The sequence below is a fragment of the Mustelus asterias genome, unplaced genomic scaffold, assembly GCF_964213995.1.
Source record: "Mustelus asterias unplaced genomic scaffold, sMusAst1.hap1.1 HAP1_SCAFFOLD_430, whole genome shotgun sequence".
NCBI lineage: Eukaryota > Metazoa > Chordata > Chondrichthyes > Carcharhiniformes > Triakidae > Mustelus > Mustelus asterias.
This window is the reverse complement of record NW_027590385.1, coordinates 266,109-290,887: the sequence shown is the minus strand read 5'-3', so window position 1 is coordinate 290,887 and position 24,779 is coordinate 266,109. Positions and strand designations below refer to the sequence as shown.

General features: G+C 43.4%; 1 protein-coding gene across 2 annotated transcripts in view; it reads right to left on the bottom strand.

The window, feature by feature from the left end:
* The window catches only part of LOC144486684 (scavenger receptor cysteine-rich domain-containing protein DMBT1-like), a 35,387-nt gene extending 10,924 nt beyond the window's left edge, over positions 1-24,463 (bottom strand). Inside the window, exons 1-12 of one of the 2 annotated variants that reach the window (XM_078204694.1) lie at positions 24,186-24,463; positions 18,106-18,138; positions 17,007-17,330; positions 12,411-12,725; positions 9,283-9,597; positions 5,119-5,433; positions 3,736-4,053; positions 3,594-3,650; positions 3,185-3,496; positions 3,006-3,044; positions 2,711-2,827; positions 26-112 (exon numbers count right to left, since the gene is read on the bottom strand). In XM_078204694.1, the coding sequence (XP_078060820.1) occupies positions 26-112; positions 2,711-2,827; positions 3,006-3,044; positions 3,185-3,496; positions 3,594-3,650; positions 3,736-4,053; positions 5,119-5,433; positions 9,283-9,597; positions 12,411-12,725; positions 17,007-17,330; positions 18,106-18,138; positions 24,186-24,231 (2,278 nt within the window). In that variant the 5' untranslated portion in view covers positions 24,232-24,463. The remainder of the gene's footprint in view (positions 1-25; positions 113-2,710; positions 2,828-3,005; positions 3,045-3,184; positions 3,497-3,593; positions 3,651-3,735; positions 4,054-5,118; positions 5,434-9,282; positions 9,598-12,410; positions 12,726-17,006; positions 17,331-18,105; positions 18,139-24,185) is intronic. The other variant, XM_078204695.1, reaches the window with a different exon arrangement.
* Between the last annotated feature and the right edge of the window lie 316 nt (positions 24,464-24,779).

Here is a 24,779-nt window from a genome sequence, read left to right as displayed (position 1 = left end):
GCTTGGGTTTAAAAAAAACACAAACCTGAAACACGAGACTGAGTGTATAGCTTCTCGGAAGGAACAATATCTATTTCTTCATAAATGGCTTGGTACAAAGCAGAATGTGGATCTGTTGGAGGAAGATCGGGATGGTTAGCATATTGTTGCATTCTGGAACTATATTTCTGTTTATGATTTTTATTGATTTCAGATCTCACTCAATGTCGAGGTTAGATTCAAAGCAGCGTCCCGCAGAATTTATCTTGTTTCTCTGTATCATCAATCTAGTGATGGTACCTCTGTCTCCATCATAAGGAACACTGAGGCATTTAGTAACCAAGAAAGGTTAGCGCATAAGATATGAATCAATAGAACTTGGTGTGAATTCAGATATATGCAGTAGTTTTGTTCACCTGTTCAAAACTGGTGGTGCAAAAGGTAGATCACATAATCAAAGGTCATTAGATTCCATGGCCATGTTTTAACATGGAGCAGGTCGGTAACCTGTCGCCAGAGGGGCGCCCCTCCATACGAAGCATAGCCGAACAGGAATATGTCCCGCTCTCACTGCCTGACATTGTTGCCTTGGAAGGATTTTACAGGAAGTGCTGACACTTTGTTCCTATAAAGTCTTGGGACCGAACGTGGAGCATCTGACTCAGTGACCGGGAGGCTACTCACAATACCACCGGCATAGGTCCTGTAATATTAGTGCGATAGTTTTGATGGGATGCAGTATTGGCATTGATAATTGTGGAAAATCATACCATCACGTCTCAAAATGGGTAGAGCACCGTTAGAGAACTTGACACGAAAAAGAAACTCAGTGTTGGTTTGCAACCAATTGTAAGTGGAAACATAATGTCAGTTGCTAAATCATTAACGAACACGTAGGAACATAGGAATTTTGAGGGACATAGGAATTAGGAGCGAGAGTAGGCATTTCAGCCATTTGAGCCCGCTCCACCATTCTGTATGATCTGGCTGATCTAAAAAGAGGTCAAATCCAGAAAACCTGCCTGCTCCATACGAGCTTTATCCAGCTTTAATTGAGAAACATTTGTTCCTTTCTTGAATCTGCTGACAGATTCTGTCTCCCCTGCACTCTGGGCAGTCTTTCCACATGTTCACAACCCTCTGAGAGAATTGATCACTCACCTCAGATTTTGAACTACTTCGTCTCACTCTTAATCTATGAGCCTTTGTTTTAGACTCTCCAACAAAGGGGAATATCTGTTCAACATTCACCTCATCAATCCCTTTAGCATTTTATGTACCTCAATCAGATCCGTCCCCCCACCGCCCCCCGCTTTTTCTTTTGATATCCAGCGAGTAAAAGCCCAAGCTATTCAAACGCTCCTCGTATGGTAGCCCATTCGTCCCTGGAATCAATCTGGTGAACATCCTCTCAACTGCTTCCAGTGTCAACACATCCTTCACCAGGTATGGAGGCCAAATCTGGACACAATACTCCAGGTGTGGTCTCACCAAGGCCTTATCCAGTGTTAAGAACATTTATTTACATTTAAAATCCTGTCCTTTTGCAATAAATGCCAATATTCGATTTGCCTTTCATATTAAATGCTGCACCTGCACATTCACGCACAAGGACACCCAAATCCCTCTGTACTGACACAGTTTGAATATGCTTCCCATTTGAATAATCATTTACCCTTTTAATTTTTACTGGCGAAAATGGATGACCACACACGTAGCCACATTAAGCTCCATCTGCCACGTTCTAGCCCATTCTCCTAGCCTATCAATATCCATCTGTAAACTCTATAATCTCATCAGAGCCTGCTTTCCCACTCATTTTCGGATCATCCGCGAATCTCGCTATGTTGCACTCTGGCCCTAATCACAGGCCATTTACATAGATTGTAAAGGTTGAAAACTGAACCCTGCGTCATCCCTCGTGTTCCATTTCGCTCGCTCTCCAGAGAAGGACCCATTTATCCCGACCCTATGCTTTCTCTCACTCAACCAATCCTCTATCCAAGCCAATATTCTGTGTCCAACCCCTGGGATCTAACACTCGTGTCCAATGCCTTCTAAAATCTAGATATGCCACATGATCCCCATCATCCACCTCGCTGTTTAAATCCTCAAAAAAATCTAGCAAGTTTGTCAAACACAACTTGCCCTTCATAAAATCGAGCTGACCCTGGTGAATTCCGCTTTGTTTTCCATTGATCAGTTATCTCCTGCTTAATGACTGACTGCAACAACTTCCCACCACAGAGGTCAAAATAAGTGGGCTGAAATTTGCCACTTTTTGCGTCTCTCCTTTTTTGAATAAGGGTGTCATATTAGCGTGTTTCCAATCCACTGGTATCTCTCAAGAATCTAGGAAAAATTGGAATATCATAACTAATGCACCCACTATCTCTACTGCCATCGCCTTTAATACCAGAGAGTGCAGGCCATCGGAGTTCAATTTGTTGAATTCAACTTTTTAATCTATTGCAACAAAAATAAATCCCATTCCGTATCTCATGCACTGGCTGATGGAGAAGGACTATGAATGCAGATAACTTCCTCATTTATGTAATATTTACTGTTTCTCGTGTGGCTTGAAATACATCATTGGCCAATGCTAAGTTAATTTGTTTCTGAAATGTACCGAGGTCATTCTGTGCAAAGCGGCAGAGAAGAGAAGCCCCTCTGATATTTGAATCAAAATCCATTACTCAGCATGGGTTCAGGGATATGATTTGAGCCTTACCTTTTATTGATGATCTCCTCAGCATTACTGCCAAAAGGGCGATTAACTCACAGATCAACAGGACACTGAGTGATATGCAGATCACCAGAGGGATGGAGGTGTTTCCATCTTCATGTCCTTGATGAAAGATTCATGAAAGTTTTAGCAGATAAAATGCTCTCCGTGCTTTTTAAATACTTACATGATTCATATTGTCGTTAGCAATTGAAAAAATTAAGGCAATGCCAATGTGTGACATTTTATCCCAATGTAAAATTAGCCATAATGATAACTGATATTTATTACTGAGACGTACCTGAAGGCGTGGGCGGAGAAGTCGGAGATAAATCGGGACCTGATGAAGATGTGGTAAAAGGGGCACAATTATTTGCATTGTTGGTCAGAAAGACAACTGAAAACATGATTTATATTCGGCAAAAGTCGGCCGGACAATGTCAAACAGCCCCAAACCGCACCGCAAAGTGGGACACCTACCGGAGCAAATCACACTGGCATCTTCCTTGTGATCACAGTCAGCTTGAGCTAATGACGAAGAAGGGCAGTCAAACAGAATGGACTCGCTTCCGGCACACCTGACGTCATCCAGCCAGACAGGACCGTTACCCTGCCCAAAAGCGGCCCCTCCTGAGGCCATTAGAGCGGAGCCACAGCCCAGCTGTCTGCAGACAACACTGGCATCGTTCATACCCCACGAATCATCACAAACCGTGCCCCAGGCTCGATTACAGAAAATTTCCACTCTCCCCGAGCAGTTGCTGTTACCTCCAGCCAAGCGCAAACTTTGTCCTGAATTTATCACAGACAATAAATAAATTATTAGACTTGATATAGCACAAGAGAGGAATACAATCAGGTAGCTGTTTTATTAAAGTTGGGAAAACACCTGATTCTCGCTTGCAGCCGTTTGCACTGTCCTGCTCTTGCTTCGGTGTGTCTCCCCCTGTTGATAAGACAAACATGCTGACTCCATGAGCTGCACCAATATTTCAAATCACACTTGCAAGCAAAATGATTGATTGTGTTACCTGAACAAATGACACCTGCATCGTCGCCATGAGCACAGCTGTGTTGACCCCACGGATCTGCCTTGCACTGCCAGAGGGTCGACTCGTGTGAAAGGCACTCGACATTCTCCAGCCAAATAGGCCCGGATCCCACTCCGAATCGGCGAGAGCCATAGTCAATCAAATCGGGTATGCCACAGTCCGACTGTTTACAGATAACTGCTGCATCTTTTCCACCCAGTTTGTCCGAACAAATTGTTCCCCAGGTCCCATTATAGAAAACTTCCACTCTGCCCTCACAGCGATGCACTCCCTTCGCCAAACGCAACTCTTTGTGGTCTGTCAAACAAATAATAAACATCCAGATTGTTAAATTGTCAATTATGTATCCACAGTATCTAATATGTGTTGTGGCAGTTGAGTTCTCGGTTTGCCGGAATTATTTTGCAAAGGTCAGCTGAAATCAAACAATATAATCAAGAATCGGCAACACTGATTTCAAATCGAACCATTTACATGATAGACCTTGTTGAATTATTTGCAGAAGCTGCAAGAATAATAAGAGGGGGGGATGCGAAGATTACTGTCAGTGCTTCAAAAAATTCCCATATTGCTGACTCAGGAAAGACCAGGGAACCAATAAAAAAGTGGATAGAAAACTGGCAGTAAAATACCTCGTCACTTAAATAGCTGAATTTGCGTCGTGAGGTTCACATGGATTGATGCTGGGTCACTGCCCCTTCGGATTTACATTAACTAGTTGGATTTTGGAATCGACAGTAAAGCAATGAAAGTTTATGGGGGCAGCAAATTGGTTCGTGTCGTGAATACTAAAGAGGGCTGTACATTATGTAAGAAAATAAAAATAAATGCCATGATGCACATGCAAATGACAGCTTAGCTGCAAAACTGATGAGTCCGAGAGAGGGAATTCTGATACAAAGCACAAAGTGGTTGCGTGCTTCTTGGGAACTAACAGATTAAATGATATATAGCTGTAGTGAAACCTGGTTATCCAGAACAATTAACATATAAACTGGTGAGATCAAAAGCTCGTGATCTTACTATTCATTGCTTTTAAATATAATTTTCCCACGCATAGAGCTAATAGCGATTTTAGGGGAACGTTCTTGTTCTTATTTGCAGAGAGTTGGGAGAACGTTTATATCTGGACATGTGATACTTAATTCTTAAACATGCACTAAGTAAGTAAATAAGAGAGAAAGAAACAGAAGGAAACGCATCAAAAATAGGGTGGACAACTCACTTAGCGTTATTTAGGTCAGAATAAATAACAGAGAGGGATTTGGCCGAACGATCTTTGGAAGCGCTATTCTTCCGTAATTCAGGTACAGATCTGATGTATGAAGTTTCGGTTATAACTGAAGAAAATGGGACATTTACCAGAGCACATGATGTTCACATCTTCTTTATGATTACAGTCATGGTTACCCCACAGTGCGTGGGGACATTCCCAGAGTAATGATTCGTTCCCAGAACATTGCAGCTCATTCAACCAAATTGGGTCTGCGTCTGTTCCAGCCGAAGTAGGAAGAGGAAGCCGCAATGCGTGTCCACAACTCAACTGTTTGCAAGCCACGTCAGCGTCTGTCAGATCCCAGGAATCATCACAAACTGAGCCCCAGGTCCCTTTGTAATAAATCTCCAATCGGCCAGCACATCGGCTTCCACCGTCAGAGAGCCTTAACTGCTTGTGTTCTAATAGAAAAAAAAAGTGTCATGTTTTACTGCTAACACATAATAATCTTCTTGTAAAATTCGAGTTATTGGATAATGCCCATCTAAATTAAAACCGGCATTTTAACTGACGTTGACAGGTAAATAAATCAATGCTGGAGAATGCTGCCTGGTCTAACCTAAAATAAATAATGTAGAGTGTACAAATATTTCGGATATTCTGAACATCCGCCCGGCGATTTTGGGATTGCAACTGACCCACTCACTGCCGCATGTTTTACTTCAACATAAATTGTGTAATTGTGCTAATTGTTATTACACTTCCAATGTTTTAAGCAGACTTTATACTTTGTTTTTCGCTGCATGCTTTTTGTTTGCTGTGCCTACTTCCTCAGATATCTCAGTATTTCACACATTTATGTCAGAACAAATCTCTGAACATTGCAAATATATATCAGCTGACAGCGTCTTTGGAGAGCGAAAGGTCAAACGGTGACCAGGGGCACAAAATGCACCACGAAATAGAAAGGGCATGTCAGAAAGGCAAGGTCACAGTGATCATGGGGGATTTCAATATGCAGGTGGACTGGGTAAATAATGTTGCCAGTGGACCCAAAGAAAGGGAATTCATTGAATGTTTACAGGACGGCTTTTTGGAACAGCTTGTGATGGAGCCCACGAGGGAACAGGCTATTCTGGACTTAGTGTTATGTAATGAGCCAGACGTGATAAAAGATCTTAAAGTAAGGGAACACTTAGGAAGCAGTGATCATAATATGGTAGAATTCAGTCTGCAATTTGAAAGAAGGAAGGCAGAATCAGATGTGAAGGTTCTACAGTTAAATAAAGGTAATTACAGGCGCATGAGGGAGGAACTGACAAAAATCGACTGGAAGCAGAGCCTAGTGGGAAAGACAGTAGAACAGCAATGGCAGGAGTTTCTGGGAGTAATTGAGGACACAGTGCAGAGGTTCATCCCAAACAAAAGAAAGGTTATCAGAGGGGGGATTAGGCAGCCATGGCTGACAAAGGAAGTCAGGGAATGCATCAAGGCAAAAAAGAGAGCCTATAATGTGGCAAAGAGTAGTGGGAAGTCAGAAGATTGGGAAGGCTATAAAAACAAACAGAGGATAACAAAGAGAGAAATAAGGAAGGAGAGGATCAAATATGAAGGTAGGCTAGCCAGTAACATTAGGAATGATAGTAAAAGTTTCTTTAAATACATTAAAAACAAACGGGAGGCAAAAGTAGACATTGGGCCGCTCCAAAATGACGCTGGTAATCTAGTGATGGGAGACAAGGAAATAGCTGAGGAACTTAATAAGTACTTTGCGTCAGTCTTCACAGTAGAAGACATGAGTAATATCCCAACAATTCAGGAAAGTCAGGGGGCAGAGTTGAATATGGTTGCCATCACAAAGGAGAAAGTGCTAGAGAAACTAAAAGGTCTGAAAATTGATAAATCTCCGGGCCCAGATGGGCTACATCCTAGAGTTCTAAAGGAGATAGCTGAAGAAATAGTGGAGGCGTTAGTTATGATCTTTCAAAAGTCACTGGAGTCAGGGAAAGTCCCAGAGGATTGGAAAATCGCTGTTGTAACCCCACTGTTCAAGAAGGGAACAAGAAAAAAGATGGAAAATTATAGGCCAATTAGCCTAACCTCAGTTGTTGGCAAAATTCTAGAATCCATCGTTAAGGATGAGATTTCTAAATTCTTGGAAGTGCAGGGTCGGATTAAGACAAGTCAGCATGGATTTAGTAAGGGGAGGTCGTGCCTGACAAACCTGTTAGAGTTCTTTGAAGAGATAACAAATAGGTTAGACCAAGGAGAGCCAATGGATGTTATCTATCTTGACTTCCAAAAGGCCTTTGACAAGGTGCCTCACGGGAGACTGCTGAGTAAAATAAGGGCCCATGGTATTCGAGGCAAGGTACTAACATGGATTGACGATTGGCTGTCAGACAGAAGGCAGAGAGTTGGGATAAAAGGTTCTTTCTCAGAATGGCAACCGGTGACAAGTGGTGTCCCGCAGGGTTCAGTGTTGGGGCCACAGCTGTTCTCTTTATATATTAACGATCTAGATGACGGGACTGGGAGCATTCTGGCCAAGTTTGCCGATGATACAAAGATAGGTGGAGGGGCAGGTAGTATTGAGGAGGTGGGGAGGCTGCAGAAAGATTTAGACAGTTTAGGAGAGTGGTCCAAGAAGTGGCTGATGAAATTCAACGTGGGCAAGTGCGAGGTCGTACACTTTGGAAAAAAGAATAGAGGCATGGACTATTTTCTAAACGGTGACAAAATTCATAATGCTAAAGTGCAAAGGGACTTGGGAGTCCTAGTCCAGGATTCTCTAAAGGTAAACTTGCAGGTTGAGTCCGTAATTAGGAAAGCAAATGTAATGTTGTCATTTATCTCAAGAGGCTTGGAATACAAAAGCAGGGATGTACTTCTGAGGCTTTATAAAGCACTGGTTAGGCCCCATTTGGAGTACTGTGAGCAATTTTGGGCCCCACACCTCAGGAAGGACATACTGGCACTGGAGCGGGTCCAGCGGAGATTCACACGGATGATCCCAGGAATGGTAGGCCTGACATACGATGAACGTCTGAGGATCGTGGGATTATATTCATTGGAGTTTAGGAGGTTGAGGGGAGATCTGATAGAAACTTACAAGATAATGAACGGCTTAGATAGGATGGACGTAGGGAAGTTGTTTCCATTAACAGGGGAGACTAGGACGCGGGGGCACAGCCTTAGAATAAAAGGGAGTCACTTTAGAACAGAGATGAGGAGAAATTTCTTCAGCCAGAGAGTGGTGGGTCTGTGGAATTCATTGCCACAGAGGGCTGTGGAGGCCGAGACGTTGAGCGTCTTCAAGACAGAAATTGATAAATTCTTGATTTCTCGAGGAATTAAGGGCTATGGGGAGAGAGCGGGTAAATGGAGTTGAAATCAACCATGATTGAATGGTGGAGTGGACTCGATGGGCCGAATGGCCTTACTTCCGCTCCTATGTCTTATGGTCTTATGGTCTTATGGTCTTTCCTGTGAACTCAGCCAATTTGCTGCTAAAATCTCCAGTGGTCCCTTGTTTACTCAATATTTCCGATTTCGAAAATGTTCCGATGACCGTCTCATCAAAAACACGTGAATGCAATCAAAACTTTTCTAAAAATAAACGCGTACATTCCAACTCAGCAGCAACGACAACCGCACGCACAAACCCGCACTCACTCCCACCCTCGCCCCTCCGACACCACCACCAGCCCTGGCGCTTTGATCTACATTGGACTGTCTTCAGTCAATACATATTAGCTTCAAAATATCATGGTCATGTTCAAAGACATCTCTGCTCTCCACCCTTGATCGCGCTCCACCAGAGCCAGCCCAACTCCCCCAAGCGTTCATGATAACCAGCGCATCCATTTAAGGGTTTGGATTTCCTTCACACCTGACACTTTTTTGCAGCAAGCCTTTCTACACCTTATTTAAAGGTCATGCCGGTGGCGACAGGGATACAAGATTGGAATTTCCTCCTTAAATATCTCCCCTTTCTTCTTTCGTTGTATTGTTGAAACCCACCCCTGCGATCCGTAAATTAGGCCCCGTTGCCGATACTATCGTTATTTGTATTGGTCACAATTTACTGTCGGAAATTGCCCATAGATTTGTAAAGTTGTTAAATGCGTCAGAATATTTCAAATCATATTTTAAGTTTTCTTCTTCTCGTGACGTCCTATCCTGTATCCAAGCACCAGTGTGAAATATCTCAGCTGCGTGTTCCCGAGGAAGAAGTAAAGTATATTCCTCAGTTGACCAAGATTACATTTTTCCCTTTATGTTTCTGGAAAAGTGACCTGTTTATTCACCTGAGCACAGAACCCCTACGCCGATGCCGTCACTGCGATTCGGGTTCAATGTGAATTTACTGCACGTCCGGAGATGCGATTCGTTTCCTTCACAACGGACATCATTCACCCACACAGACCCTTCACCCTCTCCGTACTTTGAACTGTTATAGGCGGCTTCGGCTTCGCCGCAGCCCAGCTGTCTGCAGGCCACGTTCCCGTCATTCAGGTCCCAGAGGCTGTCGTGCACTCTGCCCCAGCTGTGGTTGTAGTAAATCTCCACTCGCCCATCACACCGACTTCCCCCATTCATCAATCTCAGTGACCAGTTTTCATCTGGGCGAAGAAAGACATGGAGACCAGTGGTTACAGTGCAGCAAATTAACTCAAATTAATTTCACCAGGACAGCTCCGTTTGTGAAAAGTTGAAGCATGTCATTGAGAGACTGTTTCGCACTGTCAGGCGGGAGGCTGAACAACCAGCACTCCTGCTCTGTGTCCAAAGCAAATAAATTGATTAACAGAGAGATAATATATACTTGCGGAACGCAGGGATGGACTGGCATGTGGGCGGACAAATAGAGTCAAAGAATCATCGAGGTTTACATCATGGAAACAGGCCCTTCGGCCCATCTTGTCCAAGCCGCGCGGTTTTTTAAAACCCCTTAGCTAGTCACAATTGCCCGCATTTGGCCCGTATCCCTTTATACCCATCTTACCCATGTAACTGTCTAAACGCATTTTAAAAGACAAAATTGTACCCGCCTCTAATATTTCCTCTGGCAGCTTGTTCCAGACACTCACCACCTGTGTGAAAAAAAAGCCCAGTCTATCCGGCTTCTCCTTATAACTCAAACCATCAAGTCCCGGCAGCATCCTAGTAAATCTCTTCTGCAAACTTTCTAGTTTACTAATATCCTTCCTATAATAGGGTGACCAGAACTGTACACAGTATTCTAAGTGTGACCTTACCAATGTCTTGTGCAACTTGAAAAAGACATCCCTGCTCCTGTATTCAATGTTTTGACCAATGAAACCATGTTTGCTGAATGCCTTCTTCCCCACTCTGTCCACCTGTGAATCCACTATCAAGGAGATTTGAACCTGTACCCCTAGATTTATTTGTTCTGTAACTTTCCCCAACGCCCTACCATTAACTGAGTAGGTCCTGCTCTGATTCAATCTACCAACATGCATCACCTCACATTTATCTAAATGAAACTCCATCTGCCATTTGTCAGCCCGCTGGCCCAATTGATGAAAATCCCGTTGCAATGCGAGATAATCTTCTTCACTATCGACTATGCCATCAATCGTGGTGTGATCTGCAAAGTTACTAACCATGCCTCCTATATTCCCATCCAAATCATTAATATAAATTACAAATAACAGTGGAACCAGCACCGATCCCTGAGGCACACCGCTGGTCATGATGTGGAGATGCCGGCGGGACTGGGGTAAGCACAGTAAGAAGTCTCACAACACCAGGTTAAAGTCCAACAGGTTTAACCTGTTGGACTTTAACCTGGTGTTGTGAGACTTCTTACACCGCTGGTCACAGGTCTCCAGTTTGTGTATCCATTTAGCTACCTCACCCTGGAACCCGTGAGATTTAACCTCATGCAACAACCTACCATGTGCTACCTTGTAAAAGGCCTTGCTAAAGTCCTTGCTAATGTAGAAACATCCTCAATAATCCCATCAACACGTGTTAGTGAGTGATTTGAAAAGGATAGAATGGATGATTATCCAGCTGAGGAGATGGTGCAAGTGGTTGGACATTCATTTCCTGCAATATGGGCAACGCTTCTGTGAAAGTCTGATCTGGGCCTGCTGGGATATGTTGCAAGCCAATAAAACAGGGACAGAGGTTATTCTGGCTGTGGGATTATTTGTTCGAAATGATAATTTGACACACAAAAATCATTTTTAAAGATGTTAACTATTAAGAACACCCAGTGGAGATCTTTTAAGGGAAATGTATTTAAAAACATTGCTGGTGTTTTATATTCGGAGAAAAGGAAAGGGGAAAGTTAATAATGGTAGGAAGGGTGCTGTTGCATACATGGTTTTCAAACAAAACACACTGAAAGGCCAAGTTAGAGGCTTCACTGCTAAGTTAGCGTCTATGAAGTGAAAGGGCAACTCGAGTATGAAATTGACCTTTCGTCAGGAAATAATATTTCGGGCTTAAAAGTTATATACACATCTCAATTCCTTTCTGGTGGATGGGAAACTATGTGGCTTCCTTAGGGGAATCTAATCAGACCTGCTGTACGTGAGATATGTCAAAGACATTGACAGTGGTGTGATGGGTAGGATTAAAATTTTCAAATGCCGCGCTGGTGGTATGCACAGAGAAATGGCAGCGTCATCTGATGTCGGAAAATCGGAATTGAATCATCCTGGTGGGAAGGGAGACAGCGCTTATTTTCCACGAAGTTTTTCACAGCCGCAGGATGTCCCACCGCCTTGAACAGTCATCAATGAACATTGCGAATTACAGTTACTTCTGAAATGTAAGAATCACAACAGCGAGTTTGCACATACACAGCACCCGCAAATAACACTGTGATAAGTTCGAACTATATTTATTAGTGTCATAAATAGGCTTATATCAGGACTAATATAGTGTCTGATGTGATGCTGAGAAAGGGATCATACTAGTCTGGACACGGGGAACCATTCTCCTCAGTAACTTAATGGAATTCGGTGAGCATTTTTTAACCTCCAGATTTGACGGCGACTTCAAAATCTCGAGGGTTCTGCCAAAAAAAAAGTCTTGATGGGAGAAACTGTTCTCATTGGTGGGAGTATCGAGAGCGGGAAAGTCCTGGGAAGGGAGCGGGTCAGATTTAAGATCATTCACAAAATGCCAATCGTGACGGAACGGCAATCGGCTGCAGCAAGTGGTTAGGTTTGAAACGAATTGCACAGTGTATAGTGGGTGAAGGACAATTAGAACTTTTCAGAGAATTGAACAATTATGTGAAGGGAAAAATAATACAGGTCTGTGGGGATGTGCGTGGATTGTGACTGGCTGAGGTACAATGCCAACAAGTCTGCACAGGCTCGCGGGCCGAATGGCCTTTTTCCTTACAACACCCTAGTTTTGTTGTTCTGTGAGTGTCTGCATTGAGAGGACTCACCCGAGCAGATGACACTGGCATCATTTTCATGTGAGCAGTTAAACTCTTCCACGGATGAAACCGGACACTCCCACAACCGGGACTCACTCCCGTGGCATCTGTAGTTCTCCTTCCACACTGGGCCATTTCCCTTCCCAAAGGCTGCTCCTCTCGGGATTTTCTCTACCACTCCACACTGAAGATGCTCACAGATCACACTGGCGTCTTCGAATCTAAAGTAAACATCGCAGAGCGTCCCCCAGTGATCTCCACGCAGCACTTCCACACGGCCAGAGCACCTGTCCTTTCCACCAACCAATCGGAGTTCATGGCTTCCTATTTCAGATGTTAAAAAAAAACACGGACCCAATTAATTTGTTCACTGCAGTCAAAATAAATTGTTTTTTTTGTAAACGATGAAAAGGATTACATCCATATCTGCATCCATTGCCCAAAAGTGACAAATGATTACGTAAAAACGAATTAACGATACATGACACTTTTAGGAAGGCGCTTCAACGCAAAGCGGGCAGTTCATCCTGAAAAAAAAACTAATGGGAGATTGGAAGAATCGACATTATTTGGCGAAGTTGCAGTGTAGATTAAAGGTGCACAAGCTGGATAAGCATTGTATTATGATGCAGTGTTATAAACGATATTATCTGGACAACATTCTAGAGCAACACAGTTGAGCTGAAAATATTGAACGCTCTTCAAATATTAGACAAAATCTCGGGATGGATAATTTAGAAAATAAATGTGATTCGAAAAAAAGATATCGCATCATTCCAGTGAATGTTTCGATTATTGGCACATTCTCCATGTTTTGAAAACATATTAATCTCTACAATTTTTCCATTTGAACTGTTCGTGGCCGTTTGTAAAACGTGCATTTGCAACGCTGTTACTCTGAACTCTGCAGGATGATTGAAATATGATTATGTTCATTTATTCTGTATTCATTTAAGAGATGTCGGTGCCGCTGACTGGGCCAGCATTTATAATCTATCCCTAAACATCCTTCCATGTAATATAATGGCCACTTGAGAGTCAACCACATTGCTCTGCATCCAGATACTTGCATGCCAGACCATGTAAGGATTACAGATTTTATGCCCTAACTGACATTTTTGAACCAGGTTGGTTTTCACGGCAATGGCCAACGGTTTCGTAGACTTTTAATTCCTGTTCCTTTATTGAATTCAGATTTCACCATCTGCCTTGGTGAGATTCGAAGCCAGTTCCCCAGATCTGGCCCTGGGTCTCTGGATTACTCGCCCAGTGACAATACATCTGTGTCATTCATGGCTTGGGAGGCAGAACATGAATACTTAATAGCTCCAAAGGGAATGCGATATGAAATGTTTAAGAGAAATCGATGTCTGGCCTAGGCACTAAATCAACAATAATTATCTGCTAATTTCAGAACATCAGTAAAATCGGAGACGTTTCTAATTTACGAATAAATTTCGAGTACTTTGAAATGTTATTCCAGAACTACAACAAATGGCAGTGGAACATATCGGTCTGTTCAGAAATGTTCATGTCAGAGAGAAATAACATTGCCAGTTATTGGTTGGCTGAAATATTAATACGGGAGTTTTCATGCATGGTAAGTCTGCACTCACTGGAACAGATCACATTGACATCGTTCCTGTGGGTGTACTGGGACCGATTTACTGGAACAAGGGGGCAGTCCGTCAGGCCGGTCTCGCTGTCTTTACAGTCACATCTATTGCTCCATATAAGTCCAGCGCCCTCCCCAAAAAGGCGACTCCCCACTGAAGCTCAGCACAGACAACTCTCGCGTCATTCCAGTCCCAATCCGGGGTACACTGAAAGAATCATACAGTGCAGAAGGAGGTGTTCAGCCCATCGAGTCCGCACCAACCACTATCCCACCCAGGCCCCATCCCCATAGCCCATGCATTTACCCTGGCTAGTCCCCCCGACAATAAGGGGCAAATTAGCTTGGCTAATTCACCACACCTGCATATCTTTGGACTGTGGAAGGAAACCAGAGCATCCGGAGGAAACCCACGCAGACACGGGGAGAATGTGCAAACTCCACACAAACAGTGATCCAAGACCGGAATCAAACCCGGGTCCCTGGCGCTGAGAGGCAGCATTGCTAATCATTGTGCCACCGTGCCGCCCAACTCTGTGCCCAAGGTTGTATTGTTATGGATCTCAATCTGCCGGAGCATGGGAAAGCTCCAGATATTAGTCTGCGAAACCACTGTGCTGAGCAACAACGAATCAGACTCATACTAATTATTAATAAAAGTATTCAAATCTGCTTAATGAGATTCTGTCATGATTGATTCTGAAACTGGCTCACCTTAGCTGGCCCTTAGGGTCCAAAGATGTGCAGGTTAGGGGGACTAGCGAGGTAAGTACATTTGGTATGGCCGATGTTGGATGCCCTGTCGGTGAGACTCGATGGGCTGAATGGTCTCCTTCTGCATTGTAGGAATTTAATAATTAAAGCTTTTTCCTCAAGTTCAATATGTGTCCACTATCATTCGCTTCAAGAGCCGTGTTCATCTTACAGCGATTCATCTGGAACACTGTTCGCCAACCGACTGCTGGCTTATCTCGAAATATCTGGGTATAACTGCCCCCTACCGCCTGATAATGGGAACTATCCCCTGCGCAGCAGGCGGGCAGGAATGGAAGGACATTTGGTTTAATTTGCCCAGGGATTTTCTAACTGATAGAAACCAAAATGATCATCTTGATTTTTTTTTCTTTTGGCGCTGAAACGTGTTGAGAATGAACGTTCTGAAAGGACTTCAACCAGAAATGAAACGATGGATCCCAGAATGTCTAAATGGTGATTAGCAAACTACACTCGAGCTTTATTGAGGGTATATTAACACAGGTCACTGAAATGTAAAGGCCAGATGCAAAACGTAATCAAAAATCCTCAGGAAATTTAGCATTTCTATTTCGACGGTTAGAATAGGAAAGGGAAGAGTTTCTGCTTCAAGTTTCAGTAACTTTGTTCAGTCCATATCTGGAATGGAATCGACAATTCAGGGAAGTGCACCCTTGAAAGGATCTCCTGTTCTGGAAAATAGTCCAGTGAGAGTGTCGCAGGCTCCTGGTTCCTGAGTCTGGACAACATCTCCTTCTGTCAGTTTACACTGTGTGAAATCTGCCTGAAGCTGCAGCAGCTGTAAATGTTAAAACAACTCATCTTCCTTCATTTTATTCTGGAGAAAGTATCGACTGCCGCATATTTGTTTGAAATACAACCTACTGAAGAAATAGATCCAGCACAATTTATTCATTGGAACACTCTCCCAATAACATTTCTGATTTCTCTCCCTGACAGACTCTAAAGGTCAACTCGTCCGAAAAAAATAACACGAGGGGAAATCATATAGGAACAGTTGGTATTCACCAGATTCGGGGTGTGAGAGGGAGGTAAGTTCCCAAATAGTATCAAACATTTGAGGAAGAGGCTTTACTTGACAGCTATTAAAACGCCTGGGGAGGCAGGAGATATCCAGACAGTCCCCTCTCACACAAAATCAGAAAATGTTGGAACAATTCAGTAGCTGTGGCAGAATTTGTGGCGAAGGAAGAATAGAGGGAAGTTTCCAGCACGCATGAATCTCCTCCAGACCCTTCGCATCCTCACTCCGCTCTTGGAACACGTTCAGTTTGACCAGTGATTGCTGCTCTGAAAGTAGCCGCAGTGATTGGAGAAGCGCTCTATGGCCTCCACAATCAATAGTCAGTAAATGTCAAACACATGGACCAAGACACCCAGATTTAATTCAGCGACGGAGTGCTGCATGATCCGGATTCCCCATAAGTATAATTACGTGCACAGCCAGCCGATCAAAGCATGCCCGACTTTTGGACTCTGCACAGGCAAGATCGGGACATATTCGCATGCCTGGGCTTCCCTCAACCACCCCCTCACCCTCTCGCCCCGCAGGTCTTCCCCACCCACCCCCCTCCCCCACGTAGTTGCTGAGAGGTCCGTCTATGTCTCCAGGCGTGTGGTTGTGTCGGTTGAGGCACTGGGAGAGGGGTGGTGCTGGAGATCTCGAAGGGTTGGGGGATCGGGATGCCTCCGACCCTTTCTCTGGGGTTCGGACCACATTTTCATCTGAGGGGACAATTTCTGGACACTGATGCAAAAAATAGGCATTAAGAATGGAGCGATTTGGAGTTAAGTTAAAACAGCAGAATAACCCAAACGCTGCGGACAGATGAATATAAACGATTGCTCAGCAGAAGCCCGATTGTTGGACAGGATTTGCTCTGTGTGGTCCTGGAATGCTTCATTATTTGTTGAATGGTGATCGGAACTGAACAGTGAGGAACCAGGAGCGAACAGCTCCTCTCCTGAACATAGCTAACAGCAAGCGCTCAGTTCAAGGACACAGCTGGCCTGTGCACGGTTGTGGTCATTGTTAATCACTCTCATTGCTGTTACTTTATTATAAACTTAAATCCTGGTGTTAATGTAAGAACACTTCTCTTTTCAGAATATTGAAATTATCCACCACTCTCTTTACGACTGTGGACTGTCTCAGAAAACTTTATCCGCCCCTTCCCGGAGAGCAGGCTGTAGATGATGGACAGATTTTATTTTACCTGAGCAAATCACACCGGCATCACTGGAGTGCGAAAAGCCATATTGACGATAGTCACCCCATGTAACAGAGCGACAGTCCCGCAGAGCGGTCTCGTTCCCTTTGCACTCAACATCTGACGTCACAATGGGTCCGGATCCTTCCCCAAAGTGAGCCCCGCGCGGTGCAGAGAGCGCGGTCCCGCAGCCCAGCTCCCCACACACAACACCGGCGTCCGGCTGGTCCCAGAAATAATCATACACGGTCCCCCACTGTCCCTTGTAGTGAATCTCCACTCTCCCAGCGCACCGACTCTGCCCATTCACCAGTCTCAGCTTCACCGCCTCTGTAAAATACAGAAATAAACCAACAGTTATTGGCCGGCTGATACGGCAGGTCAGATCGGAATAATTTGAAACATCGAGTGTGTCCAGAACCTCAACAAACCCTGACAGAATATTCGAGATTGCAAGTGGAAGCGGGAATATAAATAGACAGTGGGAACAATCCGTGATTCAGTTGGAAGTTTGAAGCATCATTCTGCTGCATCAGGCGGGAGTGTCGATAGGCGCATAATTGATTGAATCAGTGCCAGTCAGGACTGTCATGTTCCACGGTCTATCATACTGCCTGGACTAACATCGTGAAATGCCAATCCGAGTATCGATTCGATATTGCCATCACTGTCGAAACAGGGCCGCCCTGCTGCACGGAGCTGAATTAGACAGTCAGGTAGTCTCCAGCCCTTCCAGGGGCGGAAAGATGCGGCGGGTTTTCGGCGGAACCCTAATATGTCGGTGGTGGGAGGGGCAATAGCAATTGCGCTGCATGTCAGCGCTGGCTGGTAACTCGGGAAGTGAAAAATTATCTCCAAACGGTAGCGGGGCCGCGTTGCTTCTCACCCTGCTCCTCAGGGACCTAATTTAATGTCGTACTGAATCGGGGTGCAGCAATTAAAGATTTTGAGAAAAACATTGCAAGACCATTTTCCTTCACAACTGGCAGGCAGACCCAGAATGGAAACATTGAACACAAAGACACTGAAATTGCCTCAGGATTTAACATTCAGTTGGATGGATTAGTGCAGTCAAATGTCAGATATGAACTTGGAGGGCGATTACCTGATCGGTCAGCCTGACTGTTTCCTGGTCTGCCTGAAATGAAATTTTGAAAATTAATCTTCGCTGCAACACTAGATGAATGAAACTGTCAAAACCATACATCACAATGTCAACACCGAGGATCTGTGTTATTTCTTCATGATATGATTTGCAAGCACTTGATGTTAAAAAGTTTTATTCAAATTACCACACCTATGGCCTATGAATATCCTGGTCTCATTCCATCTTTTTAAAATTCTTTTAACCACGTGTTACCGTATTCCCAAACTGGGAGATTTTGTGTCAGTCAAATCTCCCAATCCATTTGAGTCCCCAGTTTACATAATAGAATCAACAGGACAGTGATTCTTGTCTCCAGTTGGGTTGCTGAAATTTATGACTTGATACACAGAGTAACAATGATAAAGTGACTAGAATATCTCTGCACCGCCGTCCACAATACGGAGAGTGCGTCATTTTTTTCCAATGCAGACAATACTCAGTCATCCTTCTTAACTCTTCACTATCAATAGACAATATCGAACACCTTTCACTTATTTGCTCCTCGTTGCCAGAATTGTGGGAAAACATTTCAATATTTACTCAAATTTTTCAAACTCTCGATGGTCCAACTAGAATCTCTGGACCCTCTTCATCCATTCCGTCTTTCTATCCGTGTCTAACTCCACTTTTCAGCTTTCAGTAATTCTCCCACTGAATCTTTGACCCATTTCAAGATCAAAGAACAAAGGAAAGTACAGCACAGGTACTTCGGTCCTTCATGTCGATTAGGATGATCGAACTAAAAAAAAAAACCTGCTGCCCTCACTCCGTCCATATCTTTGTATTTCTTGCCTGTTCATGTACCCATCCAGATGCCTCTTAAATGTTGCGAATATGCCTACTTCCACCACCTCCTCTGGCAGCACGTCCCAGGCACCCACTACTCTCTGTGAAGAACTTCCCTCACACATCTCAAACTTTCCCCCTCTCACCTTGAGCCTGTTCCCCCTTTCCTCCTGCATCAGGTCACTAATGACATTAACAAGCAATAAAGTAGAAGTTGCTGGCCACCATACAAGCCGCCTGATTTTCTGGACATGCCAGCCATCACCTGAAACATCTGTGTACCGTGTAGATGTTACACAGCAGCAAATGACCAAAACCCATTCCAGAGTTCATTCCAAAACCGCGATCTCTACCACCTAAAAGCACAAGGACAGACATAAAGCGGTACCTTGAATTTCGCATTCCCTTCTAAGTCGGTCACCATGCTGAGTTGGGACTATATTGGGGTTGCTTCATTCTCTTGTGAGCTCAATCCGTAACGCCACTATGCTTGCATCAGTGTATCATATACTGCAGCCAGTCAGGGAAAAAAAGGCTCAGAGACATGTTCCTGAATACATCTGGGGACAGGCAACAAATGCTGCATTGTCAGCGACACTGCCCTCACAAAAAATAGTATAATAATAAGAGTGCAAAAGCCGTGTCAGAATGTGGGATGTTAACTTTGTTTGAAAGAGATATAGAGACATGGAAAGTGTGGTACTGTAAAATGTAGGCCCATTTAAGATCATAAAACGCCATTGGTACAAAACAGTCAGGGAACAAATATATCTCCTCATGACTGAGTCGATCGATCTGTTAAACTATGGGACCTAACACATAACAAATAAATATCAGCTTTCCGTGTGGAATTAATTACGTAACATTGTATTTGTCGTTGAAAACCACCGTTAAACTCTGGTACCATTTCGCTCACAGCACAAAAGACAGATTATGAGTCGCTGGTGGAACCATAATTTCCGAACGTATGGCCATACCAAATTAACTCTTGCCTGAAGAGAAGAAATCGCATTTAGAATATAAGCAGGCACGTGTCCAATCTTTGCGAGAGAAGGTGATATATTTCTGAGGTCTGGAGGCCGAAGCTAACTGTACAAAATCGTTCAAAACATTTTACAAGGAAACGGTGGAATTCGCCAATAGAAACATAGAAAAATAGAAAAACTACAGCACAAAACAGGCCCTTCAGCCCCACAAGTTGTGCCGAACATATCCCTACATTTGAGGCCTACATATAACCCTCCATCCTATTAAGTCCCATGTACTCATCCAGGAGTCTCTTAAAAAACCCTATTGAATTTGCCTCCACCACCACCGACGACAGCCGATTCCACTCGCCCACCACCCTCTGTGTGAAAAACTTCCCCCTAAAATTTCCCCTGGACCTACCCCCCAGCACCTTAAACCTGTGTCCTCTCATAGCAGCCATTTCCACCCTGGGAAAAAGCCTCTGAGAGTCCACCCGATCTATGCCTCTCAACATCTTATATACCTCTATTAGGTCTCCTCTCATCCTACGTCTCTCCAAGGAGAAAAAACCGAGCTCCCTCAGCCTACCCTCATAAGGCATGCCACTCAATCCAGGCAACATCCTTGTAAATCTCCTCTACACCCTTTCAATCTTTTCCACATCCTTCCTGTAATGAGGCGACCAGAACTGAGCCCGCAGTACATCCACCCAGGTCCTTCTCCTCTGTGAAAACCGAGGGAAGATACTCATTAAACACCTCTGCCATTTCTACTGGTTCTGTACAGACTTTCCCGCCTTCACCTTTTATAGGCCCTATTCCTTCACATCTCATCCTTTTACTCTTCACATATTTATAGATCGCCTTAGGGTTTTCCTTAATCCTACCTGCCAAGGCCTTCTCGTGACCCCTTCTGGCTCTCCAAATTTCCTTCTTTAGTCCCTTCCTACAAGCCGTATACTCATCTAGATCCCTATCTTCGCCAAGCTCTCGGAACCTTTTGTACGCTTTCCTTTTCTTCTCGACTAGGTCCCGCACAGCTTTCGTGCACCACGGTTCCTTTAACCTACCAATTCCTCCCTGTCTGCTCGGAACGTTGTCCTGTAGAACTCGAGACAGACATTCTTGAAAAACTGCCACCTCTCTTCAGTACATTTCCCCAAGAATACCTCCTTCCAATTTACTCCTCTAATTTGCTGCCTTCTGCCTTCATATTTCCCCTTACTCCACATAAATGCTTTCCTAGCTTGCCTGATCCTCTCTTTTTCGAATGCAAGCATAAAGGAGATAGAGTTATGATCGCTATCCCCAAGATGCTCTCCCACTGAGATATCTGACACCTCTCCAGGTTCATTGGTCAGTATCAGATCAAGTAAAACCTCTCCTCTTGTCGGCTTGTCCACATGCTGTGTCAGGAAACCCTCCTGAACACACCTAACGGACTCCTCCCCATCCAATCCCCTTACACTAGGGATATTCCAATCTATGTTTGGGAAATTAAAGTTTCCCATCACAACAACTCTGCTATTATTGCAACCCTCCAGGATCTGTTTCCCTATCTGCTCCTCCACCTCCCAGTTACAATTGGGCGGCCTATAGAAAACTCCCAGCAAAGTGATCGACCCCTTCCCACTCCAAACTTCCACCCATAGAGACTCTGTAGACAATCCCTCCACAGTATACTCCTTCTCTACAGCTTTTGCTTCCCTGCAATCTAGAATCAGTAACAGGTTTTCACATCTCTACAATCTAGAATGAGTAACAGGTTTTCACATCTCATTAAATGCAACAGAGAGCTTAATGGATATTGAGAGTATCTGGGAAGAGGTTGACAAATATCCAGTGACTGGTACAGAATACTGATGTTAATGTTTGGTTAGAAAGCTTTGTTGTGATTTCTGAAGTTCATTGTCCCCAAGAGGAATCAGAAATACCCATGCAACAAATTCGCGGAAGAAGTCAGATTTTTCACTTCCCTATTATTTCACTCGTGCCACTGATATCAAGTATATTGCTCAATAAGCCGGTTAAAGCAATGTTGGTCCCACCTCGATTTAATATTTAACTTTTCACTATTTACAGCCGTGTCCACTTCTCCAACTCAAAATAATCTGTTTCACAAAAGGCACCTCACTGAACCACACGACGAGCAGACAGCTCTTCCACTGAGAAGCATCAATCCCAAATGTGTGCACGCATTCCATCGGCAGTAATTATAACTTTTACTGTTATTCCACAAGCAGTTCATTGACTTAGATTCCATTCTGCAATGTATGCTATTCCACCTGTGGCGACGGTCTACACCCAGACTGCGCTGTTTAACTAGAATTTCAATTCCGTCTGTCCAGCAGACCCAGTAGAATATTTAATCCGACTTGCCGTATCTGAGTTGGATTCCGTGGTAAATCTAAGTTTCTTATTCATTTGCTGATGTTTTTGAAGACGAATGAACTGAAAATGTAACTTTGCGCAAAATGTATTATGATAAGATTCTACAAGTTAAGTAAACCATTTCAACATTCACTTCATAAAACCCCAACTAGCGATTCAGTAGCAACAAAAAAAATCAATGTTTAATGAGGTGAGTCTCTTGAGCACAGGATTAATGGTAAAACAAAGTAAAATGTGTTCTTCTTTCTTTTACAAAGCATGTTCTTATAAGCAACTGCAAAGTCCAATCAGTATTTTTTTAAATTTATTTCGCGGACTGTATGTTCTTTACTGCGTGAAGTGTTTGATAACAGTAATGGGGCGTTTTCCTATCAGTAAAACAGCATTTGCAGTGACATTGGGAAGAATAAATATAACAGAAGAGGCACGTTGGGAACCAAGGGAAACTGAACCAAGTCAACGGCTTAAATCTCAACAAAACTAGTGGGTCTGTGGAAGGAGATGAAAGAACAGGTCTCGATCTGCCACAGAAAGCGGCGTGAGACAGAGAGAAAATGAAAGCGTGGAATAGTTTTGAGAATGAAAAATAATTGGAACCTGAAAAAATCTCTGCATAGAAATATTAATTTAACACATTCTGGTAAAATTCCCGTGGGAGATATGAGGCAATTGAGCAGCAAACGTCAGAAAGCAAATCACGCATATTGAGCAAATTACATTATCAACATAAGATACGTTTTTTCTTCATATTAATGAAATTAATAAATGACATTATTAATTGCGATTCAAGTCAATGTGTTGAAATGCATTATTCACAGACCGAGCCCAACAGTCTGAGGCGGAGGCAGCTATTTTAAATGATTTGTTTGTTTTCTCTCTACACGGGGTTCAGACGGAAAATATACTGAGAAATATCAAGAGAATTATGTCTGGACGGTCCTTGCCAAAATTCCTGCATTTTGAAACGCAGTGAGTTGGCTTCCACTCAAACTCCTTTTCAGCAGATTCTAACAGCGACTGCTCTAATTTGTACCAACACAAATCAAGTGGTCCGACTAGAGGTTTTACAGTAAGATGTTGTCCATGCGCAAGCGCGGCATTTCCATTCAATTTTGTATTTAAATCTCAGGTTGCCGTAAGTCTCGGCCGAGAAATTAAAATATGCTTTAATCAGATGTTCTATATTCTAAATATATTTGGAAGGAAATAAGTTAAAAACAAACTGGGGATCTAAATTATTTACCAACTGAAACTTCTGCAACTTAAATTTCCAATTTCAATGCGCACTTCATAACAACGAAGGACGAATTTGAATATATCAGAGCCGTCTTCCTAAGTGGAGCGGGGAATTCAAAACACTGCTGGAAAAAATATATAATTTTCCAGATTTAGATTTGACAGTCCATTTTGATTCTCAACTCCAATTAATTTAATCTGCTCACGAATGTAAGGCAGACGGCGATTAAATACACTTTTCGTTGGACACTCGTGGACTCGGAGCAATACTCGGCAAAGGTGTTAGGCCCCTCGGTCCAAAGGGACTGTGCCGGGTGGTATAAAATCAATTCAGTCGAACCCCACGAGCCTGTTCTTGGCTCCTTTGTGCGTTACAATACTTCAAACGCAGAAGCAAGCAGGTTTTCAATGTGCTGAGCACTTCTTCATCCTCCAGCTTTTCAGACACTGAACTCGCCTCCTCTCATTGTTAAATTGATGTACATTAATATCCCATTACCTCCAGATGACAATTATTATTCAAATAATCAACTTTCCCTTACATAGATCACCAACATTTTTATTACGAAAGCTCAATGTATCTATATATTTGTTAAAATTTTATGTTTGGGAATTCTCAATAGACATCGGGGATACTTTCAATCAATAATAACTCACAGTTGAGAAGCTGCAATGTAATTAGAGTCAGGAAGGAGCGCAGCATCGTCCCGACAGTCGGTTACTGCGATCAGACTTGACTGTTCACCGAGTTTTGTCCATCGGTACCGGGCTGTCCTTCCAACACTTTCTGAAATACCAAACGCTCCAGGAATGAATTCTTTGAGAAAGCTGTGTTCAGAAAATAATGTTTCCTCGCGTCTGACTAATTGATGCTCCGAATTGATGTGTGAAATGTCAATTGCCGTTTGATAAAAGATACCAATGACAGTTATATCCACCTCCTTGTCCTGTGCAGCTAATGAGGCCTACATTTTTGAAAAGGAAACGAGTCACCAACCCAGCATCGGATCATCGAATCATCATATCTTACAGCACAGACACAGGCGAGTGAAGGAAATGCATATGGAAAATGTTTGCAAATCATATTCGGCCTGCACTGGATTGTGTACATTGTTTTTGCACTGTTTAACCGCTTACTTCAACGAACCATTTCCGAGAAACAGTTGAAGGCCGTGGACAGGATAAGGGTTAAAATTTTCAGGTTAAATCCAGGGGAAATGGATTGGTGCGATGTGGAGAAAATGCATCAAT